Genomic DNA, 20,323 nt, shown 5'->3' with positions numbered 1-20,323 from the left:
CCTTTATAGCAAGAAAATAAATAAAATCAAAGTTTTGAGTCATGAATTGGAGAATTTAAGCTTAAGTGATATGGTTGACTTACAAGAATCTATCATTGTATTGACCGGTTGGTTCAAGGCTAAGGCTAATGGAAGTTGAGATTGGATTGAAGTATGTTCGTGCAACAATAGGTTGCTTGAGTTGAGAACTTCTTATTACTGAAAATTTGGGCACTGGAATGAATGTTCAGATATAACTTTTCAGTGGAAAACATTATAGTGTTAGCAAGCAACAAGCTTTTTCCTTAAAGGAACAATGATACCCTACCAAACTGCAACAACTAGAAGATGGAAATAAACAACAAATAAAAAACAATTCTCAGCTGGACGCCACGCAAACAAAAAACTGATAGACCAATAATTTCAAATGCCTGGCTATCCAGCAGATTGGTAATATCAAGAGACAGAATAACATGTAGGAATTGACTAATAAAAGTCAGTTTAAAACTTCTCCAAAAGAACATACAAGTTCTGTTATCAGATAACCAAATGATAATAAGGGACAAACTCCTAAGCCAGCATTAACAAGTCAAAAATTGATCCACATCGTCGAAAGCTCAACCTTGGCGACTACACGATTTCCAGCAGCTTTTTTATATCCCTCTGCAACAAGAGCGTGAATCCATAAGAATCAATACACAAGTTATGTTATACAAGCAGTTGGAGGAAAAACTAGCACACAACAGTTACCTCAATTGTCAGAGGAGAGGTGGTAGGATAATAGCGATCAGCAGCCTGTCCATTCTTATCAACCAGGAACTTAGCAAAATTCCACTGAATATCATCCCCAAATATTCCCCACTTTCCCGATTTCAACAACTTATAAAGAGGAGATGCATTTTCGCCATTCACTTCAATCTAATTCAACACATAGTTGGGAATAAAAAGAGACCCCATTGAATAGTAAATCATGAATTCTAGGGAAACACGTTATTTCACAATGTAATGGTGTCCTTTTACAATGCAACACGAATGCTTATAGCTGACGGAAGATGCCTACGAATTTTATTGTATATAATCTAATTTAAGGATAGAAAGGCAGCTTTTCTGTTTTTTCAGGATATTCCAACAGAATAGTAATCACTTTTAAAACACTGAAACACAAAAGTAGAGAGAGGTCTGTTTAAAACATGGGACATACTACCAAGCAAATCATCAATTAGTAGCTAATAAAACAATGATCTATCAAGAATATTGTCCTTTCAATACCTTGTCAAATATAGGGAACTCTGACTTGAAACGTGTACAAACGAAGTCTAAGATCTGATCATTGCTCCCTGGTTCTTCCTCGCCAAATTGATTGCAAGGAAATGCCAATATTTCCAGGCCTGTGTTTAAATATGAAAAGAACTTTAAGTTTCAAAACTAAATGGAAAGAACTTAAAAGACAATTAATGGCAGTTTTAATGTTGAAACCATAATTATGTGATTCAAATAGTCTAGATGTAGACTTTAACTGAACATAATGTTTCATTCTTTTCAAACACTACCCCTTCTTCTTCTTTATTTGCAGAATTCATCCTCCGTTTAGGAGGAATTGGTCCAGGAAAAGAGAGATATAAGTTGAGAAACAACCAGAAGGGTAAAATGGTAACTTGAATAAAGACACATACCTTGATCTTTGTACTTCTCATATAATTGGTTGAGTTCTGCGTAGTTTGAGTTAGTCATCCCGCTGTGGACAACACAATCGATTACATTGAAAAGTTCAATGAAGTGAAATGAATCATAGAATGTGTAGAACGAATGAAAGAAAAGAAAATAGTTAAGATAGGTAGCAATACTTGAGAAAGCCGACAATGTTTTGTGTTGGCTGAAGTTCTTGTAATACTTATTGGTGATTAATAAAATCATTTAGTTACCAAAAAAGAAGAAACCAGTTCTTAGAGTTATGATTTTCATCTGAACAAAGGTTGTTTGTTTCCCTGGACTTCAACTGGTATCAGAGAAATTACAAAAAGAAATCACACACGCATACAACTATAAATATGATGGATGGAAATAGATGATTTTACCACTTGGAAGCAACATTCACGATAAGTAGGACCTTTCCTTTGTAGCTACTAAGATCTATATCATTTCCCTTTGAATCCTGTGAGCAAATGAGACAGCATGTTCAGGAAAGGGAAAAAGGTACAAGTAAATGAACAATTTCATTGTGGTCACTTGTACCTTTTTTATGGTATATATTTGTAGCAGACTCAACCAAGTTATTTCATCTTTTTCTTATGAGTAGGGGTCGGGTCGGATATGGTTCGGGTCGAAAACGGATAATGAAAAAAACCGATAAATTATCCGATCCGGCCCATATTTAATACGGATAAAAAAACAGGTTAACCGATGGATAATATGGGTAACCATATTATCCATGAGTTCTTACATATGATCACTTTTGGGAGAATTCTAAGTCTCTCTAACTTGGGGAACCCCCAATTTGAGGCTTTACAAATGTAAAAGTTAGACTCATTGGTCTTATCCATTTTCTAAATGAATAATATGGTTCTTATCCATATTTGACCCATTTTTAAAAAGTTCATTATCCAACCCATTTTTTAGTGGATAATATGGGCAGTTAACTGTTTTGTTTTAACTATTTTGTCACCCCTACTTATGTGTTTTCTCACTGTTTATAGGGCGAAAGCACATAAAGGTGCTATTTCAGCATGGGGAAGAACTAAAGCCCGGAGGCATGGGGTGAAAGCAATTAAGGTGTAGAGATACTAATAGAAATATCTAAGCATGTGTGTATCTTCTCTGCCTCCTTTCATTCTGTTGAATGGTTGAAATTCAGTATTACTTCAGGTCTTTTAAGATGTAAATGGGAACTATAAATGGACAAACATTGGGTAATAATGGGAGTGATTAGATAGTAAAGTTGGCATAAGGGATTGGCTAAGTGCATAGAAAGGAAAATGCAAAGATCTTACATTTATGAAAAAGAACCCTTTTACAAAAAATGGTAGGCGATTTCTTCCTACTTTCTTAAACCTTGGTGGCAGTGTTCTCAGTACTTGTGCCAGTGAAAGTTACAAGTAAGGTGAAATAGTCGAGGAACGCGCAAGATGGCCTGGACATCACTATTATTTTATTTTTGTTTTAGAAAAAGAAAGAAACATGCTTTAGGGGTGGCAATTTAAGTTCAAGCCCGTTCAACCCACCCAAGTTGTCGAACGTTGGGCAACTCATTGACCCGCCCAACCCGTCGAACGTTGGGCCGCTCATTGACCCGCCCATTATTTAACTTAGCCCATCTTGATCCAGTCGATCTAAAGTTGGGCTGATTTTTAGCCCAAACTGATCCATGAGCAACTTAGCTAAAATATCTTTTAAAATAATTTTTTTTTGTTTGGATATTATATATGAGCACAAAAAAAAAGTCTTAGTCAGTAATTAAACAATTCATAAGAAAGCAACAAGCATTAATAAAAGCTTGGTAAGAGTTGGGTGGGTTGGGCTATTACCCAAATTTTAGACCTTCTTGGCCCATCCCATCTCAACCCAAGTAATTTATGGGCGGGTCATTAACCCGCCAATTTATTGACTCAAACCCATTTTGACCCGCTCAAAATCCGTCCAACCCGCTCATTTGACACCCTAATTCTACTCAAACATAAGGTACTTATCATACTTTATACTTCCATCCAATCTTTCCCTCAAATATATGCAACCAAACAGATGAGAAATCCCTTCAATCGATGCCTATTCTAGTGTAATACTTCCCCTTTCAAAAAATTATTGGGGATCATACCTAAGCTTACTTTTTTTTTTTCTTAAAAAATTTGGCAGTATATATTGGACAGATATACAAAGAACTAGAGTTAGATCAGAAATAGAAGGGATTAAGTTAGTTATGGCAGTAGAATTAAAGACTGAGCACATTAGGAGCTAACCTTTACAGTGAAGTCAAAAACAGATTCTGGTTTCTTCTCTGATTGGCTGGCCATTGTTGATATGAGAATTTGGCTTCAGGTACCGAAGTCTGAAATCAACACCCCAAAACACAAAATATCCAACCAGGCATTGACCCATTAACTTAGGAAATGTAGAAGGTTAAATTGATTCTTTTATGAATTATAAAAAATGTTCGTCTTTAGGATATTCTAGGGGGGGAAATGGTCCTATTTGCGTCATAGGTTTAAAATAGTCCATTAAATATACTCTGAGCAGTTTTAGTCCTTTAGTGCCAATAATGCTGCAAAAGAGTTAAGTTGGGGGGGGGGGGGGGGGGTCGTTTGATATGGTGTAAAAGAAAGAAATAATCATCGTATAAGGGAGTTGTTAGAGTTATTTCATGTTTGGTATTTTCTATTCATATATTAATAATTGTATAAAGTTATATGCCAAATTGGATTATCACTTTCAATATGGAATAACTAATCCATGTATAACTTATGCGCATATGCAACAACAAACGAACAAAAGTATCGTTATTTTTTTCATAGAAGCCTATGAAAGTAAAATAGTCAAGGATACAATTGTAAACTCATAGCCTATTACTTTTAAAAAAATATATGTTAAATAATATCTTGTATATCTAATTTAGTACAATAAAGCAAACACAAAACAAGAAATAATTCCTACATACTAACTCATGTATTAATTACTAATTCCTATATTATTAATCCATATATAACTTGTTTTCGGACTAAACGACCCCTAGATATATATGGAATACATAGGGTAATGCCCAAAATCTAATTACTCTTTTAATAACTCCCCTCCTATGCCCCCTCCTCAATGATGATTCAATCTGTATTAAGTTTGTAAGTTGTATTTTCTGGTGATATCCAACGAATAAATTTGGTAAATGTTTTATTCTCACTTTTTAGACCATTAGTCAAAGCACTAAATTGGATAGCACTTGTTGTGACCACTTGGGGAGATATAATTATTGTTCTGAAGATATTATTGTTTCTGTCCTATCATAAATGCCATAGAATAAAGGATAATAGAGTGCTCCAATATATTATGGCTTGAATTATTGCTAAAGCAAGCATTTGTTCTTGATCAATTATATGGATAATTATTATTTATATGGTCAAGGGTGAAGACCCAGCTAAAAACAGCCGATACGTAGAATAGGAACAGCTTCAATTAAGAAGATTAATGTCACTGAACATAAGCTGACTTTTCATTGTTTCGAGAATAATGGCAACAACATACTGTATTCTTTTATACTAAGCAAATGTTCATAGTGCAGGCATATAGAAGCATTAAACATAGTAGTAATTGTTTCCAAATGGCTTAAAATTCAAACGCAGATAAGGTCGTCTGCTTCATTAGGTCTAAGTGCTTGCTCCAGCAGATGGCTGCTTCTGGAAAATCTCTTTAACTTTGAAGAGGGTTGCATGTATTTCATCAAAATGAGGTGCTGTTGCACTCTTTACATCATCAATCCACTTCAAAACATTCTTGTGCGGACTTAATATCCTGTCACGATCCTTCTCATCAACAAACTGCATTCAACAACAAAGATTCCATACACTGCTCAAGTCATGATATTCAGCAATGGATCAGCTAAGCCTAGTGAAATGTAGCATACAGTCAGATCTCTCTATAACAACATCACTATATAACAATCATTTACTATAAAAGCTAAGTTTTTATGGAACCAATTATCATCTTATTCTTTATAACAGCACTTTGCTATAACAGCCAAAAAGATCTGGAACAAACGAGCTTGTTATGGAGAAATTTGACTATATATTGAAAAATGCATGCACCAAGATGATGGTAGGATGGGATAAAGTAAGGTTATGCAACTGAATCTGCAATAATTGTATACGCTTTGAATTATTCTAAGTCGAAAAATGCAACATCACAAACAAGAAGAATCTCTATATATACCTCAAGTTGCATAATCTCACAGACTAAGTTAAGATCTGCAATGGAAGGTTGGGAATTTCCAAGCAAAAAGCTTCCATCTTTCTGCAGCCAATAGGTATCAATCTTTGCTAAAGATGCTGAAAGGATCTTCTCACCTTCTGCCGCGGCTTGTGGATTCAAAGGCAACCCAAGTGCAGGTGCCAATGTAGAATTAAGCACATAGCCAACTGAAAACAGAAGCTTTATTAGAGAGAAAAATTCATGATGTGATATAACAAAAGAACACTGAATTTGCAAATGTATATAGGCTTGCAGCGATTTTGAAACCATTAGCAAAGTATTTAGCGTGTAGCACATCCTTCACTTTGTTAATGCAAACAAATTTTCCATCTATTTTAAAATCCCAATATCCCTTCAGAATCTTATTCAATTACTCTGTGGCCTTCCTTTCCCAATTACTCAGAAATTCAAAAACCCATAGTAAATTGACCAAAGGAAGGAACAAATAGTTACAAAAACAATCTTCAACATAAACTCAAAGCACCTGAACCACGGCGTAAGTTAGAGTGGTGCCAATCCAGGACGGATTCGATTTTTGCTCTTTTCTGCAGGTCACTTGGATACCTTCAATATAAAGCATAAAACAGTGATAATTGCAGATTACAAACCTATAGGTTATAGTCAAGTCCCGGTGTACTAAGCTCCAGCTAGGCACGGGGTCTGAGGAAGGGCCAAACCACAAGGGTCTTGTTGCGGAAGCCAAATGTATATAGTGTGAATAAGTCACAACTACTATACCAAAAAGTATGACAGCCACCAAATAATAAATAAGACAATAAAGCAACAATAAAGGGAACACCAGAATTTACGAGGTTCGGCTAATTTTGCCTACTCCTCGGACACAACCAATATTTTATTTCACTCCAAAAATACAAGTGAAATAATACTAAAGAGAGAAATACAAATGCCTTAAACAGATGAGAAGGCAAATGAGAGGTGTGTTTAAATCCTAAACATTAAGTCTTCTTTTATAGGGGGAAAATCCCCCCAACTTTTGTTTTCCCACCGATGTGGGACAAACATTTTGCCAATTTCAACAAATCTCCACCTTGGCAAAATTCCACATCTTCAATTTTCTCTCAATAACAAATTTTGGTTGTGTCTTCATCTTCAATCTTCAGTGTTCAACAATGTTGATCAAATCCAAACAATGTTGAAACTTGATCGCAGTCACCACCTTTGTCAGCATATCAGCAGGATTCTCCGTAGTATGAATTTTCTTCACTGTGACTCCACCTTCTTCTATGATTTCTCGTACGAAATGATACCGAACATCAATGTGCTTCGTCCTTGCATGATACACTTGGTTTTTCGCTAATTGAATAGCACTTTGACTATCACAAAAAATTGTGATACCTTTTTGTTCAACACCAAGCTCCTTTAGCAATCCTTGAAGCCAAATTGCCTCTTTCACAGCCTCTGTAATAGCCATGTACTCTGCCTCTGTTGTAGACAAAGCAACTGTTGACTGCAAAGTAGACTTCCAACTAACTGGTGCCTTTGCAAAAGTAAACACATAACCAGTAGTTGATCGTCGTTTGTCCAGATCACCCGCAAAATCTGAGTCACAATATCCAACTACAGACTGATTGTCTTCCTGCTCAAAAACTAACCCGACATCTACAGTATTATGAATATACCGTAGAATCCACTTCACAGCTTGCCAATGCTCCTTCCCTGGATTGTGCATATATCTGCTAATAACTCCAACAGCTTGTGAAATGTCAGGCCTTGTGCAAACCATTGCATACATCAAATTTAAGTGACAATATTCGAAATGGGATTATTTATTTAATTCAGAGTCGCCACTTGGGAAAAGTTTGGCTTTTGGTGTCCCAAGTCACCGGTTTATCTTTAATCCCAAATCGAGGAAAATATTCGACTCTTCCAAATGAAGTCTGCGAACCAGAAATTCTAAGTAAGGAATTCTGTTGACCCGAGGGAAGGTGTTAGGCACCCTCGGATCCCGTGGTTCTAGCACGGTCACTTAAATTGTTATAATGGCTAAATATCTGATTTAAATACATGTTATGACTTGCGTGCTCCCATTAAGTTTAAACCGCTTTTATCATTATCATTTATTTTTATAGAATTGCAACGTCGTGAAGATGCGTCTCGAACCACGTCACAATCAATGCACCCGTGATCGTCAACACATCTTGACTTCGCTGAGATTTGGATTTGGGTCACATCAATGTGCACCTGAATTTGAGAATATATTTTAACTTAAAGTCGCGCCTAAAGAGTCTAAACGCGTTATTATCTTTGGGGAAGGTAGTGGAATTCTCTAAACAGTCCCTCCCAAATTCTAAGTATTTATCGTGATCAATTATTGAGGGCCCCGCAGTTTGCATTTTTATTCGGCGAGGCTCGTCTCATTATTTAAGAAGGGTACCCTACAATGACTACATTTCTACTACATTTATCTTTAAAGAGAAGGATGATGCCGAATTTTGCGGGTTTGGACAAATACGGACTGAATCCTTATTATGTTTGCCGAAACTAAACTTGTTTGATTACCTGATTGATTGTTCATAAGGTGGGGGTTACCGCATGCTTTGTCTTCATCGAGTGGATAACTTATTAATTCGTTAAATGAGATTGCAAACAAACTAACAACATATATTGAGTTATGTTTAATGACCTCCAAGTTCTATTTTTTAACACTTTAACCTATTTGAAATTGATAAACGAAATCGACTGTTTTACCAGGGGAATTACTACTAAGTGAACTCAAAAAATGGTTATTAGTTTTTCTCAACAATCATCACATTATTTCGAGACAAACAATCTATACCGAAACTCAGTATCGAACCTGCATTGGGCGAATGAACTGACAGGAGAACTGGCATTCATAGCCAGACTCTTAATGTGACTGCATGGGAGTTTGTTTGGGATACATTTATCCCGGACCCAGTACCACAATTTTGTTGATTCAGTGGTCTAGGCAAAATACATACAAGTGCCTATGACTCTATGTTATACAGTCATAACTAAACCAAACAAGTGTTATACTGAACTGAATGTATACTAAATCAAAACATGTTGTCTATGTCATACTGTCATTACTATTGAACAATGCTATCTGACAATCCATCTCAAACAGAATGTATGCTAGTTTATACAAAGTATTTGCAGTTTGCAGTAAAATATACAATCCCAAATATCATTCGACCTATTTTTAACACCAATGTTATAACATGAACAACTGTTCTTTTCTCTATTTCTGCTTCAACTTCAAACTTTCAACCATACAAAGTTTCAGAGGTTGTGTACCTGGAAATATTTGACAATTGGAGGAAAGGGGGAAGTCAGCAGAGTATGATGACAACAAAATGCAGCAGCAATCACAGCACTATCAGTAGCAGCAGGGCAGAATAGCAGCAGACAAAGCGATACAGCAAGAAAACAAGCTCGAGTGCAGTGATACAACTATGGCCAATAGAGAACAAATGGCCAAATAACAGCAGCACCCAGTGGAGTAGAATCAGAATTCCAGATAGATCAAAACAGTAGTAAACCAATGAAAGCACTCAACTAATAGACACAACTGAGATTTCAGAGGATCAGAATTGGTTTGAACAAATTGAAACAACTGAAAAACCCAATAACAATAGGAGGAAGAAAGTTTCTGATTATTGGTTGTATCCCTTCTATCCCTTAATCTCCCTCTATCTATGTGTATCTATTTTGCATGTATTTCAGCTCTCCTTTTCAAACTCCTCACAGTATGTCTATATTCTTTTCCCTTATCTATTCAGCTCTCTTTCCCCAGAAATTCCTCACTGTGTGTGTTTATTTTCTTTTCAGCCCTCAAGGTCCAGTCTCCCTCTATCTATTCTGTATATCTCCCCCTTTTATAAGTCCCTATCCTACTCTTTTTTAAACAGCCTGTTTTCAGAAATCCAGTACCCTTCCCATGTGCCTTCTATTTTCAATTCCAAACTTTAGCTAATTAAATATTAAACCCCATCAACATTCCCTGGCAGATTTTACTTTTAAAAGGTTTAAACACTTCTTTAAACTAAAGCCAAGTATGGGCAGTAGGATAGCATATGCTGTCAAAACATTTTAAAATCAAACAAGGACCTTTATGCAGGCCACAGGTTGTGCACAAAGCACATGAGGAGCACCAATGCACATGAGGTGCACCAATGCAAATGTTGTGCAGGAGTGCACATGCCATCCAATTCAGCATTTTAACCAAACATCCCTTTTACATTACTGATCTAAATCAACAGCTATAAGTAAACAAAATTGTTTCTCAATTGATTCAAAAAAAAAAAAAAAAAATGTTCGACAGAAACAAATCGCTTTGCTATGCTCAGATAGTTGAAACTAATTGACGACTCATGTCGACTCGACTATATTAGCATTATCGTACACAATCGTAGCCGAAAATCAAACATTCAGAAGTATGGGACACATGACTCGACTTATACTGATTAAAATAGAATGGTGCATCCGAGGAATCAGTTAGTTAGTACAAATTGGAATACAACCAATACGCATGCCGTATCAGAATAGGAGGAGAAGGATTCAGACAAACACAGATGTTCAAACAGAGTGGACGAACAAAAGTTGATAAAAATTCAAAACACAAATTGACACAAAACATGAACAGACATCTAATCCCTCACATGGACCAAACAAATAAGGGAAGAAGGCAGACTCACCTCAAATCCTGAAAAATCGGAAACCTTGAACCGGACTTGGACAGACTTTCTTAAGGCTGAACGGACTTTAATCGAAGTGTTTCTCAGATGAGAAACACTTCGATTAAGGTCCCTTGGACCTTAATTTCTTGGCTCGAACGGGTATGAACTAGTGACGAGGAACTACAAAGTTCCAAAACTCAGATCCGGGATTCATGTTTCCCTGGTTAGATTCGGACCAAACCAAGTATGGTTCGGTCACGAGGGGGGTCTGGGGAGTATCTGGTACAAAACTGGGGTTGGTTGGGTCAGATCGAGTTTTGACTCGAATCTTCGAATGAAGATTCGAGGACCTGGGGGGTGATTCGAAACATGGGGTTGGTAGATTTGGGTTCAGGATGGCCTGGGGGTCCTATGGTGTTCAAGGGAAGGTCACCGGCATCCATGCCGCCGGCTTTCATGGCGGAAGTATGCAGAGGCGGCTAGGGTTTTAGGGCTGTTCGTTTGGGGAGACGAAGCAGCCGGGGTATTGGATAGGGGGGGTAGGGTAGTGTTATGTACTTATATAGTTAGTGGGCAAGTGGATCCTGGCCGTTGGATGAGACGAGATGAAGGGCCAGGATCCTTCGGCTAACAGGGAACGACGTCGTTCCAAGGGTGAAGGGTTAGGGTCGGTCCGGGTGAGACGGGTCGGGTTTATTGGTGGGTTATGGGGATTGATCTTGGACCGTTGGATCGGCTCGGTTTAAACGGTTATGATGGGTTGGCATCGAAACGACGTAGCTTTGATGTTAAACTACGTCGTTTCATGGCCTGGGGGTGGGCTGTTTGGACTGGTGGCTTGGGCTGTCCGCTTGGGCTGAGTTCGTTGGGCCAATTTTAACAAATTGGCCCAAGTCCGGAAGGGCCTTTTCTTTCTCTCTTTTTTTTTATTTTTTTTTATTTTTTATTTCTTTCTTATTTGTTTTAAAACAAAACTAAAAAAAATCAAATTAAAATTAAATACACACTCAAATATAATTATTTGCGCACATACTAAAGTATTTCAAAACCGGTAAAGTCAAACCAAACAAAATCACGGACGAAAAATGCCTATTCACGATTTTCTATTTAATGACCGAATTACGGTTTGAATTACGCAGGACACATATATATTTTTTGAACTTTATTTTAATAAAGTAAATAAATAAGAATGGGCCAAAATCACAAATAAATCCACAAGGTGCCGCACAGAAATCCGAAATTGTACAGCGGGGCCAATTATATATTTTTTATTTCTTTTTGGAGCGATTGTCGTGTGAAGCAAAAATCACGTGCTCACAGCTGCCCCTCTTTGTTCGGAAACACGAAGGGTTTTCGTGCAAAGATCAAGTGAGCGTGTATGAGCGATTTTTGCCTATAGACCACTCCGTATGAAGCATTTTTTTTGAAAGATCTGACCGAATCTTGCTTCAAAGATTTCCTACATATCCTGGGCTAAACAGGAATCAGGTCAATGTAGTTCGGGAGGTTTTGGTAGCTGGGACTAACATGGGATTGCAATGCTTGCTGCTACTGCTGCTGCTGTTGCCACTGCTACGTTACTGACCGCCTTATTACAACCAAATGGAAATTGGAAACTGAGCTAACTACTTATATGCATGTCAACTGCTAGTTACAAGATTCCTATCTATGATTCTTTTACGACTTGATCTTGGGTCTTAGCTGATTCTGCTTGTAGACTCCGATCTGAATCTTGATGCTTGCGAGTTGCAGCGACTTGTTTAACCTCTGGGATACTGAGTGAGACGCGATTGGCAGGGTTCAAGCCCTTAATTAAACGTTGGAGTCAATCCTCCTTGCATTTACTCCGATATCTCGGGACATCTTTTTTTTTTTTTTTTTTTTTCTTCTTTGATTCCGAACTGGGATTCATCTCGTGGGTCATTTCGATTCATGTGGCTCGAGGTCAGACCTGCGGGAGAAAACAAACGAACGAAATTTTCTGCCCCAGTTTCACTAGGAAAATTTCGTTAATTAATCACCAGGAAGTTCATAAAATTGATGAAAGAGGATATGCGTGCTCAGTTCGGGGTTGGAGCCCTAATATCGACTAGCTGGGGAAAGGTTCAGTGTAGGGTTTAAAACCCTAACGCCGAACAAAGGAAGAATTCAGTTTAGGGTTTAAAACCCTAATGCTGACTAAAAGGAAAATTCAGTTTAGGGTTTAAAACCCTAATGCTGATTGCATTAAAAAGCTCAGTTTAGAGTTCAAAACTCTAATGCTGGCTAAAAGGAAAAAGTTCAGTTTAGGGTTTAAAACCCTAATGCTGACTAAAAGGAAAATTCAGTTTAGGGTTTAAAACCCTAATGCTGATTGCATGAAAAAGCTCAGTTTAGAGTTTAAAACTCTAATGCTGGCTGAAAGGAAAAAGTTCAGTTTAGGGTTTTAAAACCCTAATGCTGACTAAAAGGAAAATTCAGTTTAGGGTTTAAAACCCTAATGCTGATTGCATGAAAGAGCTCAGTTTAGAGTTTAAAACTCTAATGCTGGCTGAAAGGAAAAAGTTCAGTTTAGGGTTTTAAAACCCTAATGCTGACTAAAAGGAAAATTCAGTTTAGGGTTTAAAACCCTAATGCTGATTGCATGAAAGAGCTCAGTTTAGAGCTTAAAACTCCAATGCTGGCTGAAAGGAAAAAGTTCAGTTTAGAGTTTAAAACCCTAATGCTGACTAAAAGGAAAATTCAGTTTAGGGTTTAAAACCCTAATGCTGATTGCATGAAAGAGCTCAGTTTAGAGTTTAAAACTCCAATGCTGGCTGAAAGGAAAAAGTTCAGTTTAGGGTTTTAAAACCCTAATGCTGACTAAAAGGAAAATTCAGTTTAGGGTTTAAAACCCTAATGCTGATTGCATGAAAGAGCTCAGTTTAGAGCTTAAAACTCCAATGCTGGCTGAAAGGAAAAAGTTCAGTTTAGAGTTTAAAACCCTAATGCTGACTAAAAGGAAAATTCAGTTTAGGGTTTAAAACCCTAATGCTGATTGCATGAAAGAGCTCAGTTTAGAGTTTAAAACTCCAATGCTGGCTGAAAGGAAAAAGTTCAGTTTAGGGTTTAAAACCCTAATGCTGACTAAAAGGAAAATTCAGTTTAGGGTTTAAAACCCTAATGCTGATTGCATTGGAAAAGCTCAGTTTAGAGTTTAAAACTCTAATGCTGGCTGAAAGGAAAAAGTTCAGTTTAGGGTTTAAAACCCTAATGCTGACTAAAGGAAAATTCAGTTTAGGGTTTAAAACCCTAATGCTGATTGCATGGAAAAGCTCAGTTTAGAGTTTAAAACTCTAATGCTGGCTAAAAGGAAAAAGTTCAGTTTAGGGTTTAAAACCCTAATGCTGACTAAAGGAAAATTCAGTTTAGGGTTTAAAACCCTAATGCTGATTGCATTGGAAAAGCTCAGTTTAGAGTTTAAAACTCTAATGCTGGCTAAAAGGAAAAAGTTCAGTTTAGGGTTTAAAACCCTAATGCTGACTAAAGGAAAATTCAGTTTAGGGTTTAAAACCCTAATGCTGATTGCATGGAAAAGCTCAGTTTAGAGTTTAAAACTCTAATGCTGGCTGAAAGGGAAAAGTTCAGTTTAGGGTTTTAAAACCCTAATGCTGACTAAAGGAAAATTCAGTTTAGGGTTTAAAACCCTAATGCTGATTGCATGGAAAAGCTCAGTTTAGAGTTTAAAACTCTAATGCTGGCTGAAAGGGAAAAGTTCAGTTTAGGGTTTAAAACCCTAATGCTGACTAAAAGGAAAATTCAGTTTAGGGTTTAAAACCCTAATGCTGATTGCATTGGAAAAGCTCAGTTTAGAGTTTAAAACTCTAATGCTGGCTAAAAGGAAAAAGTTCAGTTTAGGGTTTAAAACCCTAATGCTGACTAAAGGAAAATTCAGTTTAGGGTTTAAAACCCTAATGCTGATTGCATGGAAAAGCTCAGTTTAGAGTTTAAAACTCTAATGCTGGCTAAAAGGAAAAAGTTCAGTTTAGGGTTTAAAACCCTAATGCTGACTAAAGGAAAATTCAGTTTAGGGTTTAAAACCCTAATGCTGATTGCATGAAAGAGCTCAGTTTAGAGCTTAAAACTCCAATGCTGGCTGAAAAGAAAAAGTTCAGTTTAGAGTTTAAAACCCTAATGCTGACTAAAAGGAAAATTCAGTTTAGGGTTTAAAACCCTAATGCTGATTGCATGAAAGAGCTCAGTTTAGAGTTTAAAACTCTAATGCTGGCTAAAAGGAAAAAGTTCAGTTTAGGGTTTAAAACCCTAATGCTGACTGGCTGGGGATAAAGCTCGAGAATACTACACGATCTATTTTTGAGTTTTCTTGTTTTAGATAAAAGGGAGTTTCGTGGAAGCTTACCTTTCGAGTGAATTCCTTATTGCCAAAATGTTTCTTGTACCTTCCTCTTTGGGCGACACCTGCTTCTTGCACGGTTGTCTTGGATTATACCTGTTTCAACTTTTCAGATAAAGAACAATTGTTAGTTCGGAAATGACGGTTGGTTCGGTGACCTTGATCGTTCCCAATTGCTTTGTTGCATCTCATATTTCTGTTGCGAAATCGCGCCATTGATTTGATTCGAATGGCGAAACCTTTAGACCGCTTAGGCTTGTATTTCCAGATTCTGTGATGATTTGCCTCGTAAGGCTCTTTTTTTTTTGTTGTCCCGTTTTGCTTGGAGGTCCTCAACGGGGATTTTATTGGAGGTATTTTGTGGGGATTTGTACAAAAGGGAAGCTTTGTGGGGAATATTTACAAAGTGGATTCTTTGTGGGGAATTTTGTACAATGGGCATGCTGGGGATTTATTTCAAAGTGGGATTTCTAGGATTTGTTGGGGTAAGCTTGTTGGGGATGTCTACAAAAGGACCCGCTGGGATGTGCTGGGGAGGTTCCATTTTTTCCCTTTTTTTTTTTTTTTTTTTTTTATAATTTTATAATTTGGGGGGATTCTGTGGGAGATTGTACAAGACTCTGTTGGGATTTGTACAGGGGGGAGACTCTGTGGGGATTCGTCCGAAGGTGGACTTGCTGGGGAAGATTTCAAGATTTCTCTCTTTTCCTTTTCTCCGGAACACCATCAAACGTCATGATTCATCATGCTTGGGTAATCATATCAACGAGATGAGGTGCTTTCCTTCATGAGACGGGATTCCGTGTAAACAAACCATGCCACCTACCCTTTCCGGTGTGTCCTGAACTCGGGGTTAAAATGCAAAAGGGATTCGAAAAGAAACAAAGCAGGGGAAAACAAATCAGAAAAGAAATACCCTTTTCGGGGAGAGAAAGACTTATCTGAGGAAGATAACGTTGGCTTTAAATGACATGACATGCCCTTTGGACTGGACGTCTGACCTTCTAAGAGCTTGCGTTTTCCTGAACCAGAAACGGACCTGTGATTCCAAACTGGTGGCATTCTGCCGAGACTTTCTTGGGGTGGCGTCATCCTTTTCGGCCGACAGCGCCCTTTGCGGGTTTTCGCTGGCTGACCTCTCTCATTTCTCTCCCTGTCGTTGCTCGATAGCACTCTTTGCGAGTTTTTACTAAACAAGCTCTCTCATTTTGGTTTCTCTTCTCCCGTCGCCTCGTGGTGCCCGAAGGTTTTCACCGCCGAGACTCTCTCATTTTATTTCTCTCAACTCAGGGTGTGCTGGTTTCCTTTGGTGATGCTTATTGGTTTCCCACCATCTTTGGTAATTGATTTGAAGGCTTGTGCCTGGTGAAGAGAGGTAGCTGATACTAAACTTCTCAAGTGTCTGACATGCCCCGGTTTTCAATTTCAGGGTGAATGGGATTTTGTTGTTGGTGTGACTGAACCTCAGGGAGAGGCTGCCTACGTATCCTTTCGGAATCAAGTCAAACGTAGTTCAGGCCTCAATCAATGTTTTTTTTTTTTTTTTTTTTTTTTTTTTTTTGAGAGGATTGGGTAGTGTTTAGGGAGCAGTGGGGAATAAAACCTTTGCCATTTTCGAATGTGTCAGGACCACCGGAGTATGATTTAGACGTAGTACCTCTTGACTGCATCTGCATTTACTGCTGTGTCGGGGTCATTTCCTTCGATATCACCTAAATACAATGCTCCCCGCGGCAGTATCTTCCTCACAATGTATGGGCCTTTCCAATTTGGGGCAAACTTTCCTCTTGCTTCTTCATGATGCGGCAGAATACGCCTCAGTACCAATTGTCCTACTTCGAAATTCCGAGGTCGGACTTTCTTGTTGTAAGCACGGGCCATCCTTCGTTGGTATAACTGTCCGTGACAAACTGCAGCCATCCGCTTTTCATCAATCAACGTCAATTGCTCCAGTCGAGTCTTAACCCACTCGCTGTCCTCGATTTCTGCTTCGACAATGATTCGAAGTGAAGGAATCTCTATCTCTGCCGGTATTACGGCCTCGGTTCCATAAACCAAAAGATAAGGAGTCGCTCCCACCGATGTGCGCACCGTAGTGCGATACCCCAATAACGCAAAAGGTAACTGCTCATGCCACTGTCGGGAACTTTGTATTGTTTTCCTCAAAATCTTCTTGATGTTTTTATTTGCAGCTTCTACAGCACCATTGGCTTTTGGCCGATAAGGAGTGGAATTCCTGTGTGTTATCTTGAATTGCTCGCACACATCTCCCATCAAGTGACTGTTCAAGTTTGCTGCATTATCTGTAATGATAGTCGCAGGAATACCGAAGCGACAGATAAGATTTGAGTGTACAAAATCCACTACAGCTTTCTTGGTGACCGACTTGAGAGTGACAGCCTCTACCCACTTTGTGAAGTAATCGATGGCAACCAGTATAAACCTGTGTCCATTCGAAGCCTTTGGTTCAATTGGTCCAATGACGTCCATGCCCCAAGCGACAAATGGCCAAGGTGCGGACATGGGATGCAGTTCTGTGGGAGGTGCATGAATCAAATTACCGTGCACCTGACACTGATGACACTTCCGGACAAAGCTAAAGCAATCCTTTTCCATGGTCATCCAGTAATAACCTGCTCTAAGGATCTTCTTCGCTAAGACATACCCGTTCATGTGAGGTCCACATACACCTGCGTGTACTTCGTGCATGATCTTTCTTGCTTCCTCGATATCGACACATCTTAAGAGATTGAGGTCCGGAGTCCTCTTATATAACAATTCACTGCTCAAAAAGAAACCACTTGCATGTCGCCTAATGGTCCTCTTTTGATCTCCAGTTGCATGCTCGGGGTATTCTTGTGTCTTCAAGAATTTCTTGATGTCATGGTACCAAGGCTGCGTATTTGATCCCGCCTCGATTACACAGCAGTAACCGTGTCTTTCCTTGATTTGGATTTCCAAAGGATCGACGTGGGCGTTGCCCGGGTAGGGTAGCATAGAAGCCAGAGTAGCAAGTGCATCTGCCAGTTCATTGTGAAACCTCGGAATATACCTGAATTCTATTGAGTTAAAGCGCTTGCTGAGGTCCTCCACATGTTGTCGGTATGGGATAAGTTTGACATCCCGAGTTTCCCATTCGCCTTGAACTTGCCGGATGATCAGGTCAGAGTCTCCCATAATCAGTAAGTCTTCGACATCCTGATCGATTGCCATATGTATGCCCATAATGCAGGCTTCATATTCAGCTGTATTATTTGTGCAGAAGAAACGAAGTCTAGCTGTGGCGGGATAGTGCTGACCGGCAGGTGAGATCAAAATTGCCCCGATCCCTATACCCTTGGCATTCACGGCTCCGTCAAAGAACATCTTCCAAACATGAGCTTCCTCCGAGATCGCTTCTACGGTGTTTACCTCTTCATCCGGAAAATAGGTATCCAATGGCTGGTATTCCTCATCGACCGGGTTTTCGGCCAAATGATCTGCTAACGCCTGGGCTTTCATTGCCGTGCGAGTGATATAAACTATGTCGAACTCCGTAAGCAAGATTTGCCATTTAGCCAGTCTCCCAGTAGGCATTGGTTTCTGAAATATATATTTCAAGGGATCCAACCTGCTTATGAGGAATGTAGTGTGGGCTTGGAGATAATGCCTCAGCTTTTGAGCAACCCATGTGAGAGCGCAGCATGTCTTCTCCAACAGAGTGTATTTGGCCTCGTAGCTGGTGAATTTCTTGCTCAGGTAGTAGATCGCCTGTTCCCTCTTCCCGGTCACGTCGTGTTGCCCCAGGACGCAGCCGAAGGAGTTCTCCAAGACTGTCAGATACAAGAAAAGTGGCCTTCCTGGTTCGGGAGGGACCAAGACTGGGGGATTCGAAAGGTACTCTTTGACTTTATCAAAGGCTTCTTGACACTCCGTTGTCCACTTAATCGCCGCATCCTTCCTTAACAACTTGAATATGGGCTCACACGTGCTTGTCAGCTGGGCAATAAACCGACTGATGTAGTTCAGCCTGCCCAAAAGACTCATCACGTCTTTCTTCGTTCTTGGGGGAGGTAGATCTTTGATAGATTTTATCTTAGTCGGATCTAGCTCGATACCTCTCCTGCTTACGATGAAACCCAAAAGTTTACCTGACGGAACTCCGAAAGCGCATTTGGCTGGATTTAGCTTCAAGTCATACTTCCTTAGCCTCTCGAAGAATTTCCTCAAGTCTTGGATGTGGTTATCCTGCGTCCTGGACTTGACTATAACATCGTCCACGTACACCTCTATTTCCTGATGCATCATGTCATGGAAAATGGCGGTCATGGCCCTCATGTAAGTAGCCCCAGCATTCTTTAAACCAAATGGCATGACCCGATAACAGTAGGTGCCCCAAGGCGTGGTGAAGGCAGTTTTCTCGGCATCCTCTTCATCCATCAATACCTGATGATACCCAGCGTAACAATCTACGAAAGACTGTATCTCGTGCTTGGCGCAATTGTCAACGAGGATGTGGATGTTGGGCAGCGGGAAATTATCTTTAGGACTTGCTCTGTTCAAATCTCGGTAATCTACACATACCCGAGTTTTCCCGTCCTTTTTCGGTACTGGAACCACATTCGCCAACCATGTTGTGTATTGGACTACCCGGATCACTCCTGTTTTCAGTTGCTTGGTGATCTCCTCTTTAATTTTGTCACTGACCTCGGTTTTGAACTTTCGTTGCTTTTGTTGAACCGGAGGACAATCAGGATGAATCGGCAATTTGTGAACCACTAGATCGACACCTAGTCCCGGCATGTCATCATATGACCAAGCAAACACGTCTTTAAATTCAAGAAGAAGTTGAATTATCGCCTCTCGCGTTTTCTTGTCCGTGTGAATGCTTATCTTGGTCTCCCGGATTTCTTCCGGGGTTCCTAAATTTACCGGTTCAGTGTCATTCAGATTCGGCTTAGGTTTATTCTCGAAATATTCCAACTCTCGGTTTATCTCCCTAAAAGCCTCTTCCGCATCATATTCTGGTTCTGGATTCATTAATTCGCAATTAAATAGCTCATTGTGACCTGGGCGTGAAGTCCGCAAGCATGTCATATTTAAAGCCGCATTATTAGGACTGAAAAGGAAGATAAGAGGAAAAGTAATAAAATCAGGACGAAAGAAAGAATAGGAAAGCAATGATGATTTTTTTTATTATTTTCTTTTGAAAATTGGAAGACAACAACGTTTACAACTAGGAATTCGGAATAACAAACGAAAAGAAGAAAACGTTCAAGTTATGTCCCGGAGATCACTTGTGATACAGGAAAGGTGGCAGGACAGGTCTACCCGGACTTCCGTCTAGTTGGGACTGGCGTGATCTCCCAGTTTTGGAGCTTGGCGTTTG

General features: G+C 39.1%; 2 protein-coding genes across 2 annotated transcripts in view; both read right to left on the bottom strand.

Moving 5' to 3' along the window:
* Positions 1-376: 376 nt before the first annotated feature.
* On the bottom strand, positions 377-4,172 carry LOC104242771 (probable glutathione peroxidase 8). Its single transcript, XM_009797851.2, has 6 exons — positions 3,930-4,172; positions 2,055-2,131; positions 1,653-1,714; positions 1,249-1,367; positions 730-897; positions 377-642 (listed from the first exon to the last, which is right to left on the bottom strand). The coding sequence occupies exons 1-6, from the start codon at positions 3,981-3,983 to the stop codon at positions 610-612; spliced, it is 513 nt and encodes a 170-aa protein (XP_009796153.1). The 5' UTR covers positions 3,984-4,172; the 3' UTR covers positions 377-609.
* Positions 4,173-5,109: 937 nt separating this feature from the next.
* LOC104242772 (glutathione S-transferase T1-like) overlaps positions 5,110-20,323 on the bottom strand; it is a 32,400-nt gene continuing 17,186 nt past the window's right edge. The window contains exons 5-7 of the mRNA XM_009797853.2: positions 6,410-6,489; positions 5,887-6,092; positions 5,110-5,495 (exon numbers count right to left, since the gene is read on the bottom strand). Coding sequence (XP_009796155.1) covers positions 5,325-5,495; positions 5,887-6,092; positions 6,410-6,489 — 457 coding nt within the window. The 3' untranslated portion in view covers positions 5,110-5,324. The remainder of the gene's footprint in view (positions 5,496-5,886; positions 6,093-6,409; positions 6,490-20,323) is intronic.

This window comes from Nicotiana sylvestris, chromosome 10, assembly GCF_000393655.2.
Source record: "Nicotiana sylvestris chromosome 10, ASM39365v2, whole genome shotgun sequence".
Classification (NCBI taxonomy): Eukaryota; Viridiplantae; Streptophyta; class Magnoliopsida; order Solanales; family Solanaceae; genus Nicotiana; species Nicotiana sylvestris.
Note: the sequence above shows the minus strand (reverse complement) of the source record. Positions and strands in the feature narration are given on the sequence as shown.